This window comes from Lissotriton helveticus, chromosome 11 (assembly GCF_964261635.1).
Source record: "Lissotriton helveticus chromosome 11, aLisHel1.1, whole genome shotgun sequence".
NCBI lineage: Eukaryota > Metazoa > Chordata > Amphibia > Caudata > Salamandridae > Lissotriton > Lissotriton helveticus.
This window is the reverse complement of record NC_136072.1, coordinates 236,102,998-236,122,848: the sequence shown is the minus strand read 5'-3', so window position 1 is coordinate 236,122,848 and position 19,851 is coordinate 236,102,998. Positions and strand designations below refer to the sequence as shown.

The window sequence follows — 19,851 nt, the reverse complement described above, 5'->3', positions numbered from 1 at the left end:
TTTCCCAAAGCTGCTTCAGGTTTCCCATTCTGGCCTTGACCAAGGCAACATATTGTTTTTTTTGTGTGTTTTTTTTAACATTTTCCCAAGCAATAAACCAATAAATGTTACAACACACGTATACATTTTAAATCATTACAATACTGACACCATTATTTACAAGTAATTACAAATGAGATCTTAACACAACAAGGGATTGATACCATAATAAGTCCAACAATTTACGTACTTTTTAACCCGTGTCGTCGGCTGTATAGGCCCTAGCAACAGTCACTCTTTCCCGGTTTATCAGTCTATTTTTCCAGTTTGCCACTGGATACCAGATCTTCTTACCCAAAGTTCTACCTCTTTTTCCCTTTCTATCATATATTGCTTTTTCTAAGGTGTACGTTGACAATAACCGGGCAATCCATGTTTGAAAGGTTGGTGGGACCCTATCAAGCCATGACGTAGCTATGCATATACGGTAAACTGCGGTTACCAGAAACATAAACTCTAAGGGAATATCCTCTGTTCCTACCAATACCCCCAACAGTAATAAGTCGTCTGAGAGCTTAATTTTGAAGCCCAGCGATAGATCAATACATTTCTCGATCTCTTTTTTTAAAGAGTACAGTTGTGGGCATTGAGAAAACATGTGAATAATGTCTGCATTCACTGAATTACAACGTGGACATGTTGTTCCTGAATTGCCTCCCCATTGTGCAATTCTAGCTGGGGTATGATAGAGCGAGTACAGGGTCTTGTAATGCTGTGACTGTAAGGTTGCAGAGCATAAGACTGTGCGGCCCAGATCTAGGGACAGCTGGAATCCTTCTGGGTTTAAACCCACTTTTTCCTCCCACTTCTTGGCATATTTCTCCCTATCGTCGCTTTTGTATGTACATAGTTCTGCGTATAAATATCGGATTGTACAATGAGTACTGCGCTCTATATAGTCCATTATACAACAAGTACCAAAGCCCAAAGCTCCTCCCTGTTTATTTGAGAGATAACTTCTGATCTGAAGATATTTAAAAAAAACTATTGTTTGCTACCTTAAATTTGCTTTGGGTCTCACAGAACTGCAGGATTCTCCCCTGCTGGTCCATAAGATCTCCAATCTTCTTAATCCCTTTGTTGTCCCAGTCCCTCATTACCGAATCCCTGAAAATGTCTCCAGGTAGAGATCTATTTGTATACAAGCGTGTATAACTATTGTGTCTTCCTAGACCTATTTTCATTGTGATCACCTTCCAGATACTATAAGCAGCTTGTAAAGTTTTAAACCTTGTGTGTTTAAAATAGCTAAAATCAATTGTGTTTAGAAAACCGTTTTCAGCCCCATCACCCAGCAGTGCAATATAGACGTTAATAAATCCTTGTGTAGCTTCTCCCTGCACTATGCCGCCACTCCCAATTAATCCCTGGAAATACTGCATAGCTACCGCCCAATAGTAAACCCTAAAATCGGGTGCCCCCATCCCCCTTTTTCCCTTGGTAGTGTAAGGTAACGATATGCTCTCCTGGTCTTACCATGTGCCCAGATAAATTTATTTAATATTGCTTCTATTTTGTTGAACCAAAGATGATCAAAAAAGAGTGGGATAGCTCTAAACAAGTACAAGAACTTCGGGAATGTGATCATTTTAATGACATTAATGCGACCCATCAGAGTCAGGTGTAGTTTATGTATCCTTTCTGTATTTTCCTTTACTTTATGTAGTAGGGGTCTCATATTAATCTCCACCAGGTTATCTAACTCTGCAGTGACTTTTATTCCTAAATATGTTGCTTCCTCAACAACTCTGTTGTCTTGATATATCATGTATCTGTTCTGTACTATTTGGGTTTTCTCTCTATTGATTCGATATCCTGAGATTGCACCAAAGCTCAATGCTTCCCTCTCTATCTCCGGGAGAGCTATATCTGGATTATTTGTGATGATGGCCACATCATCCGCATACGCGAACACTTTATAACTAATATCATGTAGCTTAATTGGAGATATCATGTAGTTTTTTTCCAGTCTGCGCAAAATAGGATCAATATACAGGGCAAAGAGCAGCGGGGATGCAGTGCAACCCTGCCTTGTCCCACGCTTTATCTGCACTGCCTCAGTGTGTCCTTTATTGATTCTTATTCTAGCAGTAGGTTCTGAGTACAGTGCCTGAATTGCCTTAATATACCGACTGCCAATCCCAAACCACTTCATTACCTCCCCTAGGTATTTCCAGGAGACCCTGTCGAAGGCCTTCTCCGCGTCCAGGAATACAGCCGCGACAGGGTCCCCTGCAACTCCCATGGCGTCTAAAATAGTGATCATTTGCCTTGTATGCTGTGTGGTCCCCTTCCCTGGAATAAACCCGTGCTGTGATGTGCTAACCAAGTGCTCTATAATCCTACTTAGCCTTTGTGCAAGTGTTTTAGAGTAGATTTTTGCATCCGCATTCATAAGCGTTATCGGACGGTAAGATCCTGGTTCTAGCGGGGGGTTATTTTTCTTTAATATCACAATGATATCCGCCCCACCCCAAGATAGTGAGATTGATTTTCCTATCTGTGCCTGATTAAGGGTTTCATGCATATCCTTCCCCAGTATGTCCCAAAACATTTTGCAAAATTGTGCTGGAATTTGGTCTGGACCTCTGGCTTTCCCGGAAGGGAGGTTGTTCATTGCTTCATGTACTTCTTGTGCTGTAAATATGAGATCTAGTTTTCCTCATCTTGTAACCTTACGTGTGTTATATCTTTCAGATATTCCGTGATCTCCAATTCTGTATTGCTTAAACTCTGTTTGTAAAGTGCGGTGTAAAATTTCCTGAAAACATCTTGTATATCTGCTGCCTTATTTACTACAACTCCTGTCTCATTCTTTATTTCCTTTATTTCCCCTGCCGCTAAATTTTGTCTAGTCCGGATCGCAAGGAGATGCCCAATTCTCTCATTATACTCATAACTTTTCTCCCTTTTAGCTAAGTAATTAGCTGCTGTTCTTCTAACTATACTTTCGCTTATATCAGCCTTATTGAGCTCTATATTTAGTAATAAATCTTCCAATGGGTCCCGGTTAGTAATGGCCAGAAGTAAGCGGTCTTCCAGGTCCGTTAACTCCCTTAGCTTTTTATCCATTTCCTCTTTCTCCTTCTTAGTCCTTTGTAGTGTGTAACAAAGGGTTTCCCCCCTAACGCCAGCCTTAAAAGCATCCCAAACCATGCCAGCTGAGGTCGAGCCTCTGTTAACTCCCAAAATGGACTAATCCAAATTCTCATTCTCTTCACATAGTTTTCATCTTTTAGGAGCCCTCTCTCAAAAGTCCAGTTGTAGAGCTTTCTTTCCTCCCCAGTAACCTGTGGGAGAGTTAACATGAGCGGGTTGTGGTCCGATAATATCCTAGGGAGTTTCTCCAGTTGACTGTCAATTCAATTCAAATAACTTTATTCGATTGTAAAAATGACAATCATAAAAGTACATATCATCAACAAACAATTAAAAACAGTCCGGATAATTCATTTTAACAAGAGGTCCAATACACAGTAAAAAGTAAAAAAGAGATAGCAGCGATAACAGCGGGCAACATGAGCATTAACATTATTAAAAATACATTAAAAACATAAATAAATTCATTATGAAAATTAAAAGTACCTAGAGCATTAGCAGCATAATTATCCATCCATACTTTTCCTAAAGGTAATGGCTGATTTTAAAAAGTTACAGACAAATAAAGTGCAGTCACAATTCAGCAATTGAAGATAGTAAAGTGCGGGTTTGACTTGAATAAAATTCAATTTTTTAAGACATGGTTTAAGATATAATTTCCGGGGTAAAGTGTAATAAGGACAAGTAAATAAAAAGTGTGCCAAGTCTTGCGGAGACTTCCCGTTGCAGCCGCAAGCTGGCAACTTCTCCCCCCGATGAGCCCCGCTTGGGACCGCCAGTAGAAGATGAAATATGTCGAAACGAAACCTTGTTAACAAAAAACGTTCATAGCCAGTCAAATGCCATGACAAGTAGGGTTCCATTTGTGGACAGGTTTTAAGTAGTAAGTGTTTCCTGACACTGTCCTTCTGTAACTCAACCTCTTCCCTGTCTGAACATCTTAGTATTAACATAGCATTTTTTACAAGTATAACATCAGGGGCCAGATGTAGGTAGGGTTTTACCGGTCGGTAACGGCCGAATTCGGCCGTTACCGACCGGTAAAAGGAATTTGAGATGTAGGGGGCAGAATCGGTAATTTTACCGTTCTGTAATTTACCGATCTGTAATTTTACAGAATCTGTAAATATACCGGTCGGTAAATTTACAGAACGGTAAAATTACAGATTCTGTAAAATCGATATGTAGGTGGGACTCTGATGAGTCCCACAAGGCCTAAGAAATCGGTATTTTACCATCAAATTCAATTTGATGGTGAAATACCGATTCAGGTGAGCATGCAAATGTGTGCATGCACACCTGTGCCATATGACAGGCAGACCTGCCCTTAGGGCAGGTATGCCTGCCATATGGCCCCCGAACCTTTTTTGGGGGTGCTAGAGGGTGTCAAAGTGACACCCCCTGCACCCTTGCCAAAAATCTGTATTTACCGATCGGTAAATACCGACCTGTAATGCCCCATTCATTCCTATGGGCTTCAAAGCCCATAGGAATGAATGGAGCATTACAGGTCGGTATTTACCGAATCGGTAAATACCGACTTTTAAAGAATCGGTAAATCCACATCTGGATTTACCTACATCTCGGTACATCTATTTTACCGACTCTTAAATACCGAATCGGTAAAATTCGGTATTTAAGTGTCGGTAAAATAGATTTACCTACATCTGGCCCTAGGTTTCCTAATCAAATTGGGCGCAAAAAACAGATCAGACCGGCCAATTGCCGTCAAACAGTCCTTTATATACTTCAACCACGGACCTTGAAACCTCCCATCAAGTGTTAAGGCTTCTTTTAACAAAGCTTGGGTGAGAGGTATATCTTTATTAAGCCAACAATTCAACCAGCACAGTACCGGGTTCAATGCAATTCTGTCACTTAAATAGGGAACACCCAGCTCCTCATGTATCGAGAAATTCCCTGTGCCCCTTGGTAGCCTCAGTATCTTTTTCAAAACATTATTTTCTGTAACCTCTAGGTCCTTTATCTTACAGTAGCCCCAGAGCTCGCTTCCATAGCTGGTGACAGCAACACTTTTTGCCTGGTATAATTTGAGCAGGGCGGCCGTTGGACAGTTTCCGATTTTTTTTCGCAAAGCCAAGAATGGCCGCATTTACACGTGTTGCCTCACCCTTCTTTTTGATGACTGCGGGACCCCAGGATAATTTATGATCTAAGAGGACTCCAAGGTATGAAAAGGTGTTAGTGGTAGGGATTTTCTCCCCATTTATACAAAAAGAATTTGTTTTCCGTATACCCTGACCTATTTTCATAACGTAGGACTTAGAGTTATTTATACTTAATCCACGGGACTCCATGAACTTAAAGAAGGAATTTAGTAGTTTCTGAAGGCCATTTGCTGTTCTAGAAATGAGTACAGCATCATCTGCATAAAGCAGAACAGGAACCCCTTTGCGCTCTACAAAGGGGTAGTCAGCTTCAATTTTTAGGAGAAATTCCTCCAATTCGTTGATATACAGATTGAAGAGGAATGGAGCCAGGATGCACCCCTGTCGTACACCCCGATTTATTCTAAATTCGCCCGTTACTTTTAGGTCTTGGGTGTAACGGACATTGGCCCTTGTGTCCGAGTGCAGATCAGCCAAAAAGTTAACAAGATTCCTCTCTACGCCCATTTTTATCAAGGTAGCCCATAGTATGCCTCTGTCCACGCAGTCAAAGGCGGATGATAAGTCCATAAATGCCATATAGACTGTTCCTTCTTTGGCCAGGGTATACTTACTTAAAATCAAATACAGGTTCAGACACTGTGTAATTGTCGAGTGGCCAGGTCTGAATCCGTATTGTATGGATGATAAAATATTATTTTCTTTGGCCCATGTAGATAACCTATTCAGGATTATTCCTCCTACCACTTTGGCTACTGAATTTATTAGGGATATCGGCCTGTAACATAGTGGGCTACTGCGATCGCCCTTTTTAAAAACAGGGACTATGGTCGATAACCCCCACACATTTGGGCACCCCGAGATCACTGCTGCATTTACTACAGCAGTGAGGACGGGAGCCCAGAAGGAAATACTTGACTTAAAGAGGTCTGGGGGTAAACCATCCGGGCCCTGGGCCTTATTGCTAGTTAGTCCCTGGATACCCCTTTCAATCTCGTTAACTGAAAAGCTTAAAGGATTATCGGATGGAGTTATGAAGACATTTTCTTCCTGTTGCTCATGACTTTTAAAAATTGTGCTAAAATGGGACACCCACTCCTCCTCAGAGATGTTAGTACCAAGGGCTGTATCATTAGGATTATCAAACAGAGGTTTGTTGATAATTTGCCAGAACTTACTGCTGTTCCCCAACACTGAGGGGTCAAGGAGAGACTCTATAGTGTTGGCCTTAATTTCTTTTTTCCTAGCGACAAATGCCTTCTTGTGTATCAATCGAAGATTTCTTATTTGATCATAGTCTCTGGGTTTGATTTTTAGAGCATTCTTCAAATCTCTGCTTGCCTTTGAGCAGTTATGGTCAAACCATTTGGAGTTGTTATCACATTGTCCTTTTGTTGGTGCTGTTAGCATAGGGCCAATTTTTAAAACTAACGCCTCAAACCCAGACAAAATGTTCTCAGGAGGTGAGTATAGGGATGTACATATTAACAATTCCTCCTCACAAACTTTATTTATTTTAGAGTAAACATTTTCTTGGTTTACCATTGTCCATTTTATACGACGTCTGCCATTTGTACAGCTCATCGTTCCCCGATCATTGCGGGGCATGCGTTGGTTGAATAAAGTCCCGGCCAGTTTGATAGTTAGGGGATTATGATCACTATGAGCGCTCGAAAGAATGGTGAAATTCGAGACCCAAGTTGCGAGATCTGGGGAAACCAGTATATAGTCTATAAAAGATCCCTGACCATGTCCTTTAAAAGTTGTAACATCATAGACCTTTGTTTCAGGAACCATAGACATGGTTACATTTAAATTGTTTTCGTTCACCAGATCATTTAAGTTCTTGCCTCCCCTAGTGTGGGCGAAATGGAAACCTTCTATATTGTTACATCCCAAGGAACCCATTGGGGTGAGGCCTGGATTACCACATGGGTGTACATTGAAATCACCTGCAATCAACAACTTCCGTGACACATTACATACAGTTTCTCTCATTATCTCTGTTAAGGACAAAATATTACAATCACCATTACCATTAGCATTGTAAAAATTAATCAGGGTCAAAACACTTCTGCCGCTCTTTAGTTCAAGAATCTGAATGTTCCGATTGGCATTATAACAGTTACTTATTTTGCAACACAGACCTAAGTTGATGAAGATGGCCAAACCCCCCTTTGCTCTGCCCCTGATTGATGCAGCTGCTGGTATAACAAAGCTTTGGAAGCCCTCAATGTGGATATTTTTATCCTCCATCCATGTCTCTTGAAGGCATATAATTGTGTATTTTTTATTAGATATTAACCAAGCGGGCTCACATAATTTATCAGTCAAGCCGGCTATGTTCCAGGAAAGTAGGCTTAAACTACAGTCACCGGATACTGATTCTATCACAGTTTTTCTATTAACTGGAGTTATCTTTGGATTGGCTGTATCTATGTTCATCGCCCCCACGTTCACAATACAGGTCAGGTCTGGTTCTAGGTTGGCCAAGGGGGGGTTATGAGCCTCAGGCAAGACAGCAAATTTATTGTTATTGGATGGGTTGACCATGGCTGGCAATAGCTTACTGGAGTTGCCTAGCTTTGTCATCAAAGGGGGGGCTACTATGGCTTGTTTGTATGCCACTCCTTGTTCTTGGTTAGGTTCTGTGAAATCAGATTCTGCGAATTCGCCTGGCAATAATATAGATGGACCAGCCTGTAGTCAGTCAACCCCCTCCAGATCACTTTGGTTATAAAAAGCATCAAACCTGTTAGTGACGGGTACATTATAATAGATTTTTGGGTCTATGAGTTGGGGGTGTTCTTGATAATACGTCCCCTGAGCAACCTCCCAGTTCTCTGGATAGGTACCTTCGTATCTAACCTCTCTGGGTTCCCAAGATGTATTCCTTCTTTGCTGACGCTGCTCCTTTACGATATAGTGGCCTTGATTTCTAGGTGTTATCCCACTATAATGTTGGTGAAAATTATCTGGGGCTCTTACATGTTCAGCGGTGGAGAAAGAATGCACCGGTGTTGGAGGATGGTTATTCGGGGGGTAAAAATAACTCAGATCCATAGTGCGGATCAGGCTGCTAATGGAGCTGTCCTTCCAGTCCGTTATAAACTTTGCCGTACGGCCATCCTTGAAATTAACTACAACACAGTCACCTTCGGTGGATTTAAATCTATTTCCCACCCAATCCACTCTTCTGACATTTGTTATTTTACCACTGACATATGGGGGAATTGGTCTATGAGCAGTTAGCCAATGGCTCACTTTGTTTTTCAGTTCACCATAGCTTTCTGTTTTACCTGTCTCGAGTTGTGGTACCCCAATCATTATTATGGTGTACCGATGAGAGTCAGGTGGGAGGTGAATATGAGTAGTTTTTTTTAGTTTTATTGTTGTGGGTATTTGGATAGGACGTGTATCAGAAGCAGTGTTTTGTATGGTTGTTGGCCTTTGTGGCTCGGATTGGCCACCGCTAGGCTCGGAGGATATATCTTCCGCAGCCCATTCACTCTCATCAGTGTCAGGAGTGTAGCTTTCGGGTGAGGGGTCCAGGGGTTGTGCTGTAACTAAGTTATTATTGGCTTGTGGTGGTGTTAAAGTGTTTTGCACTGAAGTATTTACAGGTAAAAAAGGTGTCAGAACAGAGCTACTACTTTGGGCGATAGAGTTGGTTTGTGTCCTCTGAATCTTTGTTTGTTTAAGATTACTTTTAGGAAGTGTAGAGCTTTCCTTTATTTTAGGCACGGAAAGGATCTTCAAAATACTAGAGGTGTCCTTACTTTGCTGTTTTTCAAATTTCGCTAAGGTTTGCTCTATGCAGGTGATTTTATCACACAAAGGTTGTAGTAAAGATTTAAACAGTTCTTCCAGGTCAGTTGATATTTTGTTGTCCACTACACTATATTTTTCAGTCTGGCTTGATTTCGCTGAGTAGGTCTTAATGTGATCTACCTGTATGTCGTTTAATGTGCTTGTATTCTTAGTGGCAAGTATAGAAGTAAGATTTTGTGTGGCATTCGGTGCTTTGGCCAACCTGAAATTTAACCAGACATCCTTAGCCGATGGCTTGTGAAGACCTAATGGTCTATAAATTTTCCTTACTATGGATTTAGTTTTTGCATGTTTCTTTTATTGGCGCTTTCTCTTATTTGGGGGTAGTGTGTTGTCAACAGATATTACATTGGCATTCGGAGAGCCTTCAACACAAGTGCCCCCTTGTAAGCTTGAAATTGATATTTCGGGTTGAAGAGAACAATCAATGCCCCCAAAATTGGAAACAAGTAAGGGGCTTTGTTCTAGGCTGTTTACAATTATAGGAGATGACATTTGAACAGTTTTCTTACTGCTTTTTTGACCACTTGGCAACCCTGCAAAAGACTGCATTAGGAGAGATTCCTCCTGATTAAATGAAGAGTCCATGATGTTATTGATTGCAGTAGAGTTTGCAGTAGTGTGCTGTGATAGGTTGGGAAAGCATAAATCCGGAGTTAATGAAAGACGCCTCTCCGTATTTTGGATAGCATCTGCAACTACTCCAATAGTTTTTTGTAACATTAGGTCTATAGCAGTTAATGTCGGCAAGGGAGTGAATGGTGTGGTCTTATTTCTGGTGGATGATCTTGTGGCCACAGGAGTCTTTCTTACTTTAGTCATTATGAAAGAATAATCCGTAATTAAATCAGTATATAAAAGTATTTGCTACTAAAACGGTTCATAAAGCAGAAAACCGGAAAACAAAAGAGGATCTCAGTCACCTTAATCCAGGGGTTTGTGCAGCGTTATGGAGGTGGCCCGTCCCGTCTCCTTTGGTCCCCTGAGGGCCACAGAGGGCCCGCCCTTTGCCCGGGCTTCGCCCCGGGCACTCCCGCGCGCTCCCGCGACGCGGGCGATGACGTCTATTTAAAGCGTCTCCTGGCGCGTGCCTGCCGTGTCCGCCCCTGAGCCCACTGGGAAAGGTAGTCCCCCGCTCGGCGGCCGCTTGGATGGACTTGCGGCGGCGGGGGGACTACAGGGCAGGGCCAGCGGCAACACAGCAGGGTTTAGAGGTCTCAGGTCTCAGACGACAGGCAGCAAGGAAATTTGCAGCGGAGCTCCAGCTCCAACGCTGAGTTAGTTTAAAAGCTGTCACCAACCAGAGAACTGGAGATCCAAAAATAATCTAATCTAGCCACCACCCTATGTGGTGCCGAATAATATGTGCTACCCGTGCCATGTGGATATTTCTGAGCCCACACATCAACTAATGCATTATGATACGCAAGATTACATACCGCTTTACAGACTTTCTTCTTCCTCCCCCCATATATCCCCCCTCCCGTCATACCCAAGCCCAGTCCCATCAAGCCATTGACGTTAAAATCCCCGCAACAAATGATCGGTTCGGGCCACAGCGATAACTCCTGATCTAAAAATTTGAAAACCTCTGGGTCATCATCTGTAGAGCCGTATACAGAAACAATAGTACGAAATCCTGCCGTTGTTTTTCCCTCAATCATAACCCATCTCCCCCACTGATCCTCTTTTTTCCTCTTTTTTCGAAAGCCCCTTTTTTAGCTAGTATGCCACCCCCCTTGTCTTAGTTTCTTGCTTGGTATAGGCTAGTACCTCGAAGCCCAACTGATCTAACACATATTTGTTATTTCCTTCTATGTGCGTCTCCTGGAGACAAACTATGTCTAATTTCAACATTCTTAACATAGCTGACACTTTCTGCCTTTTCCCCCAGTCGTTTAATCCACAGATATTTATAGAGGCGATCCTTAATGCCATTTCAAATTATTATGCCTTTCCTTCTTGTTATTCCACTCAGTCTTCCCATCACCCCTTGTGTGCAATGCTTTCTCCCCAAGAACCTTGTGTCTGTGTAATTCCTCTTTATGTGCTGTATTCTCCAAACATGCTTCCTTCCCCCCCTGCCCCCCTCTTCCCCCCTCCCTCTGATTTCCCCCCCTCTTTACTGGCAAATAGGTCAATAGTGACCTATGTGTGGCCTCTATAGGCTGCAGTGTCGCCTCTCTCTCCTACCCTTGCCTACTATCTTATCCAGTCATTTTAATTTGGTAGACTGTCTATATATATCCTATGGTGTTTTAGGTGGGCTTCTCCCTCTGCTATTCTTCTCCCTGTGCTGCTCAGTAATTTCTGCTAGAAATTCCCCAGCTTTAATTTCCGAAAAGAACATCCTGGTCTGCCCCCTATTGATGACCTTTAATCTCGCTGGATACAATAAGTATGCCTCTGCACCTTGTTTCTGAAAGGGGGAGATCAGTTGCCTTAGCTTCCATCTTCTCTCGACTGTAACGTGACAGAAGTCAGGCCTGGCAAAAAAAGTAACGCCATCATAAGTTTTCCTAGCCTCTGGCCTGGCTCTATCCATGATCTCCTGTCTTGCAAGAAAATTTCCTAAGAACACAAGCATTGCCCTAGGTAATGTATTCTGTTGTCCCCCTCGATTCTTTTTCAATGCTAGTGGAAATCTATAGGCTCTTTGGACTTCCGTCTCCCACTGCCACTGGGATTCGGGGAAGGCCCCCCTTCAAAAGTTTAATAACATATCCTCTTGGATCTTGCCCCTCCACCCCTTCCTCTAGTCCAAGGAGTCTCACATTGTTTTGCCTTTGACGGTTTTCAAAGTCTTCGATCTTCCATTGGAGATCTTCCACTATCTTCCCTTGCTCGTTCTTGAAGACCTGCCAATCCGTTACCTCGTCTTCCATTCTCCCCGTTCTCTCTTCCACCTGTGAGACCCTTTCCTCGACCTCTTCATATTTTCTGTTTATCTTTCTGAGTGATGCCTGAATCTTTTTTGTATCACACCTTGCTCTCCGACTTTCCAGCCTGGCCTCAGACTGCATCTGTTTAAGTGTGCCAAACATCAACTCCATTGTTACATTCTGGGAAGTAGTTCTTAATGCTGGCTCCCCATTAGCCCCATCTCCTTGACCACTTTCTTGGTATGTCCCTGAGGTGGCCGAATAGTCCCATGATAGTTTTTTGTTCATACTGCCAGTGGACCCTCTTCCGTTTCTTTTTGCTCCCACTGTCTTTCTCTTTTGCGTGCTTTTATCCCTGGAGCCTCTACTTGTGTCTGAGCCAGTGGTAGCATCCGTTGAGCTTTCCCCCTCATGCTCACTTATGTCGGTAGAGTCTGTCCCTTCGTTAACGGAGAAAAACTCTGGCGACCCCCCTCTGGTGCCTTTGCTCCCAGCCCGCTCCTGCTCCTGCTCCTGCTGCGAGTCTAAGCTTAGCAAGCTCCCCCATTTTGGTTTCTGGACTTGGTTACTGTCAGTGGCAAGCTCAGCTTCAACTGTCAATAAGGCATTTAACATTTGTGTATTGTTCTACCTTTCGAGTCTCTCGAGAGCCCCCAGAGTTTCCTTAGCCATCCCCTTTTCTTCCCCGCTCCCCGTGGGTGCAGACTCCTCGTTTTCTTTGAAGCCGGCGCTCCCCGCGAGATGCGTGGTACCTTCGGGTGGCTCTGCCGGTTGCCCCGCAACTGGAACGCTTGCGTCCTAGAGGATGGCTCCCTCCATTTCCGTGTTCAGCGCGTCTGGGCAATTCCTGCTGCCGGTTGTGCTCTCGTCTAAGAGCGAAGGAACGGGGGGTACTTTGCTGGAGAAGGATTCCGTTAAGGTAGGCTGCCTCATGCCGCTTGCATCCTTGAGTGGGGGGGTTCGCCCGATGCGATCTATGTGTCTCCTTCATGTTCGCATCGCCGTATCTCTTTCTGTGTTTTAGCCAGTCCGGTCGTGGAGAGTCTTGTCTCTTTCTTTTCGGTTTTCTCTGCTTTTCTTTGTTGCGCCTTTGTGAGTAGGCTGGGAGCAGGTAGCTGTTTTTTGCTTCCGATTGGAATCTTTGGTGTCGCTCCTGCCGGGCCTCTGGTCATACCGGCTGCAGTCGGAGGCTTCTCCTTCTCTTTATCCTGCTTATTGCGCTGAGACATCTTGGCGGATATGGTTAGACCTCTGATTAAGCTCCTCCAGTATCTTTTCCAGCCTCGCAGAGCCGCTAGAGTCACTTGTTTAATCCGTCCCTCGCCGGTGGCTGTACCTATGAAAGTATGAATCAGCCCGTCCAGTATCAGCATCGCTATTTTCAGTCTACCAGCATTTCAATGTCTAGGCAGGAGAGAGAGTGGTATGCGACTACACTCTACAGCGCTGTAGCGGCCATCTTGCCTCCTAACAAGGCAACATATTGTATGGAGAATGGGCAGCGCAGTGGGCAATGAAGCAATACTTCCCTGTTGTAGCTATGGGAGCACGGTATGTAGTGACCTGGGAGACAATTAGTCAAAGGTTCAGCTAACGCATTGCTCACTGAATTACTCCATGTATTGAATGTAGTGAAGCAAGAAAGTGTTTAATTCTTAAAGTTGTCAAATGGATGTGAAGGGGATAAGCAGAAACATTAAAAGATGATCCCTTTTCAAGTAAAATCCAAGAAAGCTGATTTATCATTTTTTATTTGATCCTGTTCTTTACAGAAAGAAGCAAGGGAGATGCCAATAGAGCGTATTGGGTCAGTTGTTACAACACAAAATCAAGAAGGACGGAAATTACAAATATTAAAATGTACTCAGAAGTCAGAATTTAAATAGAGACATGAATATGAGTGGTAAAAGGCTTGTCTTGGTTAATATATAGAAGAAAGGACATCATTTTTGTTGTGGTCCTCCCACTTTTTCATATCCGATTTCACTGGCTGCTGAGAACTGTGCCCCCGTAAAGTAGTGTCTCAGTGCAAGTGTTATTCCCCTAAAACATCGATGGTGCATTAGATTTACCTAATTGTCTTATTTAGCTTTCCTTTAAGCACATGCTAAATTACACAAGAAATGCATCAGTAGTTTGGAAGTTGAATGTTATACATTGGTTGAAATGGGGATTCACACCGCACACGTGTATGACAAAAATATATGTCTGCAGGGAACTCCATTGTGTCTGGCTGGGCTCCCTGCCACAGAGACACATCAGAGAAAAGTGACTTTGCCATGTAGGAAAATGTATTTCTTTATACTACCCAAGTCATCTCTAAAGTGTGCCTTGTAGCCCACAGGAGGGTGATTAATACATAAGAATAGGCAATATTAGAAAGAGCCAAACCTCCTTCAGGTAGAAGATGGCTAAAGCTATTTTTTAGGGCATCTTGAAATGTTGCAGTAAACGAGAGAAGTAAATGATTTGGGGATACTGCATGAATATAGTCAAGATTGGCTGTTGTATCAAATCATGGCTAGTGCATGGGATAAGACTGGCACATCACGACCACCTCATTAGAACATTCCAAATTCTGGGAAGACAGCATCTTCGTTCAAGGAGATGCTAAGTGACTGATGGAAGAGGAAGGCGCAAAGGCTTCTGCTGAAACCGAGGGACTAGAAATGCTCTTGAAGGGTCAAGGGGTTGACATCCCATTTGCCTGTTCTATTGTCACAATTCACAGAAGGACTCGAGACATCAAGAAGGCCCAGCTAACCACAGAGAACCAAACTCTGCAGTGTCCCTGGCTAGAGCGAGACATTGCACCTAGAAGCATTCCCTGAGCATTGAGGGAGGAACTTTCCTAGCAGTTGGAGAAAAATCGTACTTAGCCACTTTAACTTCTTCACGAAGACTGGGAATGGTGCTTACGCTTTTTCAGGAAGAGCTCAGCCTTGGCAGGCGCGAAAATTAGGTTTGACCCATTTGAAGCTTTTTTCTGCATTGAAAATTGGTTGAGCAGGATTGCCCGTTTAAGGTATTCAACCTCATTGATTCCTGCTTGGAGGCACCAAGACCTTCCTGAGCCGCGGTGTACCAATACCCGGGGTACTGGACCGCATTATAAAAAGCAAGAAGAAGAGTCCACTCCGGGCTCCCAAAGCACCAGAAGCAAGCAACAGTTGAAGGAATTTGAGACACCCAAGACCCACTTCCTGAGTGGCCCAGCTGTCCCAAGATCGCCTCTCCAAGTTGCCTGCTCCTGACCTCGAGGACCCTAAAGGCGCTCGACGCACGGCTGACCTGTTCACTCTACACCTGACCCTACCAGCCCCAGCAGCCCCTAGACAGCTCTGCTCTAGCAGTCCCCAGGCCCTTGCAACCTCCTTCCTCCAAGGAGACCCACCAGCCTTACCTGTAAGTCCACCTGTGCAGTGCATTTTCAAGTGGCCCTCTTCTTCTTTGTGCACCAGTTTCCAAGACCCTAAGCACTTTGCTCCCGACTGATCCGGAACACCCCCATTCTTCGCCTGTTGGAACTTTGGACCTGGTCCAGACATCAACCTACAATGAGAAGGTGAACTTTGTGAAAGCATTGCCTTATTTTATATGCATTTTTCCTCTTTTTCCCCATTGAGTCCTATGGTACATAATTGCGCACAAAAGTGATATAATTTTTTAACTTTGAAAAATTGTAACTCCGAGAGTAGTTACCTTAGAACTGTGTTCTTGGTCTTAAAACATATATAAAAATCGACTTTATTTTTTACAAATTGGTCTCAGATTTACTCTTGATTGTGTGTTTCATTTATTGCCTCAGTGATTACAACAACTGCTCACCCACACGACCTCAAAAAGAGCATTAGAATTATCAGCTTTTACCACTGTGTACCATTTGGGGATTCTCTGGACTCTCCGCACAATGTACTTCTTTTTAATACACTATATAGAGAGCCAGTTTTCTACAGTATGCTAGTGCCACTAGCAGAAACTGAACGCACCTTGCTCAGGTAATGGATACCACTATGTATAGAATGTACCAACATGTGTTGCAGGGGAAACTCTTTAGGCAAAGACTGGACAGGTGATAAAATTGGCACAGACACTATTTGTGCTTTTGGGTGAGGGGATATTGACTAACGGGTTTTATCCGACCAGTAGAAGGGCACAATGCGTCGATACACAACACAATATGGAACCACCCGTCATGCTGTCCAGTGGGCAGGTGGAAATGGGAAGAGGTGTGCTTCAGCTGCTGCCAAATGGCCCTGGGCTGTTTTGGATGGGCTGCCATCTTGTTGGAGGACATGAGCTATTTTCTGCTGGAAATTAGGTGGATTGTACTCTATTTGTAAAGTAAAACCTCTTCTGTGTTTGGACACTCGGACGTTATAGCAATCGCACAAAGGAAAAGCTATCACATTAAAGAACATATGGGCCCTCATTAGGTGTGTGTTGCTAAATTCCCATATGTGCTGTAACTGCTGCTACCACACATATTGGAATTACAAGTGTTCTGATAAAAAAAACAAATAGCAACTCCCCCGCCAGAAAAATGTCAGCATTTTAAACGTCCATATTTTTTGTGGGCGTAATAAGTGCCATGACATTCCGATTTTGGTACCAAATATACCAAAATCCTCATGTTATTCCACATTTACAGGGAAAAACACGCAACCGGGTGTTATTTATCACAGTCGATAAACTCCTAATCACCGGATTCAGTCTTTATCAGGTGTGATAAATATCGCAACAATTACCGCCAGCTCGTAATGAGGGTCTAAATTTCCATATGTTGCCTTCCTGATCCAGATCAAGCTGCCACCAATTTCATCTGCACGTTTTAGCGATTTCTAGTCATTTACCTTCAGCGCCATCCTCAGGGCAACACAAGCCAGAATTGCTACATTACAACATTCAAACTATGGAGCAGATTTACAAGCCCCTTGCACCTACTTGCACTGCTATTTTTTACGCAACAGTGGCGCAACCAATGTGGCCAATGTACAATGTTGCGTCACATTGTCAAGCCCTGCGTCACATTATACCGGCGCCAGGTATAATGTATGCAGGGTGGGCGTTCCCACGCAAAAAGCCATGCAGAGCGGGCGCAGTGAAATTTACAACATTTCACGGCGTCACTCGACACGTTCACTGTGTCAAAATCCCTACGCCTGCTCAGACCAGTCGTAAAGGAATGGCGCAGGGCTTTTTGTATGTGACTCACCTATCTGTTGTGGCACATTGCTGGAGTTGTGTCCCTTTCATGAACAACTCCAGCAATGCTCCACTTTTGTGCCAACAGATGCGTTAGAATTTCTGACGCATCTGTTAATCCTGGCGCCACGGAGCACTGTATTGTAAAAACAGGTATCCATGGTGGTGCAAGGACATTTGGCACTGGTGCAATGAAACTGACGCATCTATGCAGATATATCAGTTCCTTGTAAATCCGCCCCTTTGTTTTAAAAGATTTTTTAAACTTTACCTGAAGTATTTCAGGACTGGAATAAAAAAACTAAACACCCCACCATTGCCTTTTTGCAGTACTTTGCAATTTGCCCAAAATTCTCGGAGTGGAGTTAGAACAGTAAGTTAGCCTTTCCAGTGACCACAAAAAATTCTGCTGCCCTGAGAGTAGGACTGACCTGAAACGCTCAGCTCTAGTTTAAGACCACCTCTAAAACGTCCCTAGCGTAATACAGGTCAGTCATTCAGCACACTGAAACGGAAGAACGCGACGCTATAAGCGATGTTGCTTTCAATGGTAAACCAGGTGTAGTGGCACCAAGGCACATGGGTCCGAGGGTTCCTCAGTACCCCAATTACACATGTCCTTTATTATCTAAATTAGGGTTTGGGGAGCCCATTTGGCTTGCTTGCATTGGGTCCCATGACACCCTGGCTACGACGTCACCGCTCTATGCGCACCCCATTGTCTGGAAGGTCTGGCCAACCTATTCACACACTGCAGTGGTATCTGTTGAGTGAGTGCGTTATGAAGCTGTGTTAAACTAAATTTGCTACTCTAATAGCATTGGCCTAGTGCCTGTTAAGCTATATGTGTATAATGCCTGTGCGACAATGTAATAATTGTTTAATTCTCATTTTTTAATCAAGTTATATTTCTGTTTTGCAGCCTGAATCCATTTGAGACTGGACACACCATGTCATAAGGAAAAAACCTTGCTGTTTTTCACAGTTCACTGTAAAAATGTATAGCTTAAATTCATGTATACAAATTGTGACCATCCTGCCTCTTTATAATCATCACTCCTGGTACGGTTATCATCAAATAAACTTTTTGTCTTATTCAAATCTACCTTTGTGCTTGTTTTAGTAACGCTTTATTTTATTTTTATTTTATTTTTTTGCTTATGTCCATACTATTAAAAAGATCCCCTTTAGTAGTGCTTTCCTCACCCTGGTCTCTTTTGAGCTTGTGGGCGTTCTTCCTTGTGCTCCAGGGTCGAAGTGACTCCAATACCAAAGGTTTTGGCATTCGCACTGGGACCGGAAATGGCACACAGGCTAGATCATAAAACATTTTTCATTGGTGCTGTTTTATGACCTTGGTGGTACGTAATGCCGTGCTTAGTGGAAACACCTTGTAGCACAGTATTATGAAAGCATAGATCTACAAGTGCTAACGTGTGACAAGAATGTTTATGCATATTTGTTGTGCGGCATTTTGTTGTGTGCTCACACACACATTTTTTGTGTGAATGCAGCGTAATTACGCCATGTGGTATACTGACGTACTTTTGAAAATTTCACGTCACAGCATAATGAAACGTTTGGCCAAGTCTAGACAAATTCCAGTTCCTGAATTTTCCATTGTAGGGCTGCCTTCCATAGTAGTGGGTGAAATTGACTTTTAACCTAGACAGAGGACAACTCTCCATTCTCCCAATATCCAAGTGATCCCCTGGGCAATACTTCCTCCACCTCAGGCACTAACAGAGGTGCTGGAAATTTTTTCAAGGGGGGGTACTACATTAACGTTAGGTCACGGACGGCACTGGGATAAGGAAAAATCCAAGCACAAAGAACAAGTGTAGGAAATAAGCTGAGCCTGTCCATCAGGAGGGTGACAGGTGAAAAGTATGAGCCCAATTCACAAAGGCAATCTGAGCCAAAAGTCTAAGTTGATGACTTTTGGTATTCACAGAGGTCATTTACGAGCCGTATCTTTACATCTGCTGTCGGGCCGGAGACTCTGGCTTGGACCATACCCTCCTCACCTGGGCCGTACTCTCCGGATCGGGCAGTATGAAGTGTAATCAATATGCTGGAATGGAATGTTTTACAAAAAGGAACATTAGGAACGTGTGATAAATGGTAGAGGAGGTCATGAAAATCAGTGTGGCAGGGAAAAGGGTGTAGCCGGACACTACATCATATCCCAGAAAAGTTTCCTCCTTTCATCATTATATATGCAGTCCACAATTTGCGCTCCCCTCAGTGTTGACTGTGGTGTCAACAGTACTTTCAACCCTAAGGGGAGCACAGTGTTCTCCTTAGTCTTGACTTTAGTTTTGACACTACGGATAGAAGAGCTAGTGGAAACCTGGTTTGTGTTCCAATTATCAATCATGCTCATTTACTGTCAGCCGAATGTGCTGTCTGACGTCTGGCCTCAGACTGCTCGACAAGGAATGGATGACCTGGGCAGTGCTTTATTTGTAAAATAATAGGTGCCGGTGCTCAAAGTGCTGCTCAGACACTAGCAGCTGGCACTATAAAATGTCAGAGCATGAATAGCAAGGGTGTACAGTCCCGAATCCACCTCAGGCCTCTTACATTCACTGCCACTCACTCCCTGCCATGTTATGTCACTCTTGAAGGTGTCTGCTTTCTTCCTTGGTGATGGATTTTCTGTG

At 43.4% G+C, this 19,851-nt stretch overlaps 1 protein-coding gene across 1 annotated transcript in view; it reads left to right on the top strand.

Moving 5' to 3' along the window:
* TM4SF18 (transmembrane 4 L six family member 18) overlaps window positions 1-18,270 on the top strand; it is a 180,038-nt gene extending 161,768 nt beyond the window's left edge. The window contains exon 5 of the mRNA XM_078666354.1: window positions 18,108-18,270. Coding sequence (XP_078522480.1) covers window positions 18,108-18,122 — 15 coding nt within the window. The 3' untranslated portion in view covers window positions 18,123-18,270. The remainder of the gene's footprint in view (window positions 1-18,107) is intronic.
* The last annotated feature ends 1,581 nt before the right edge of the window (window positions 18,271-19,851 follow it).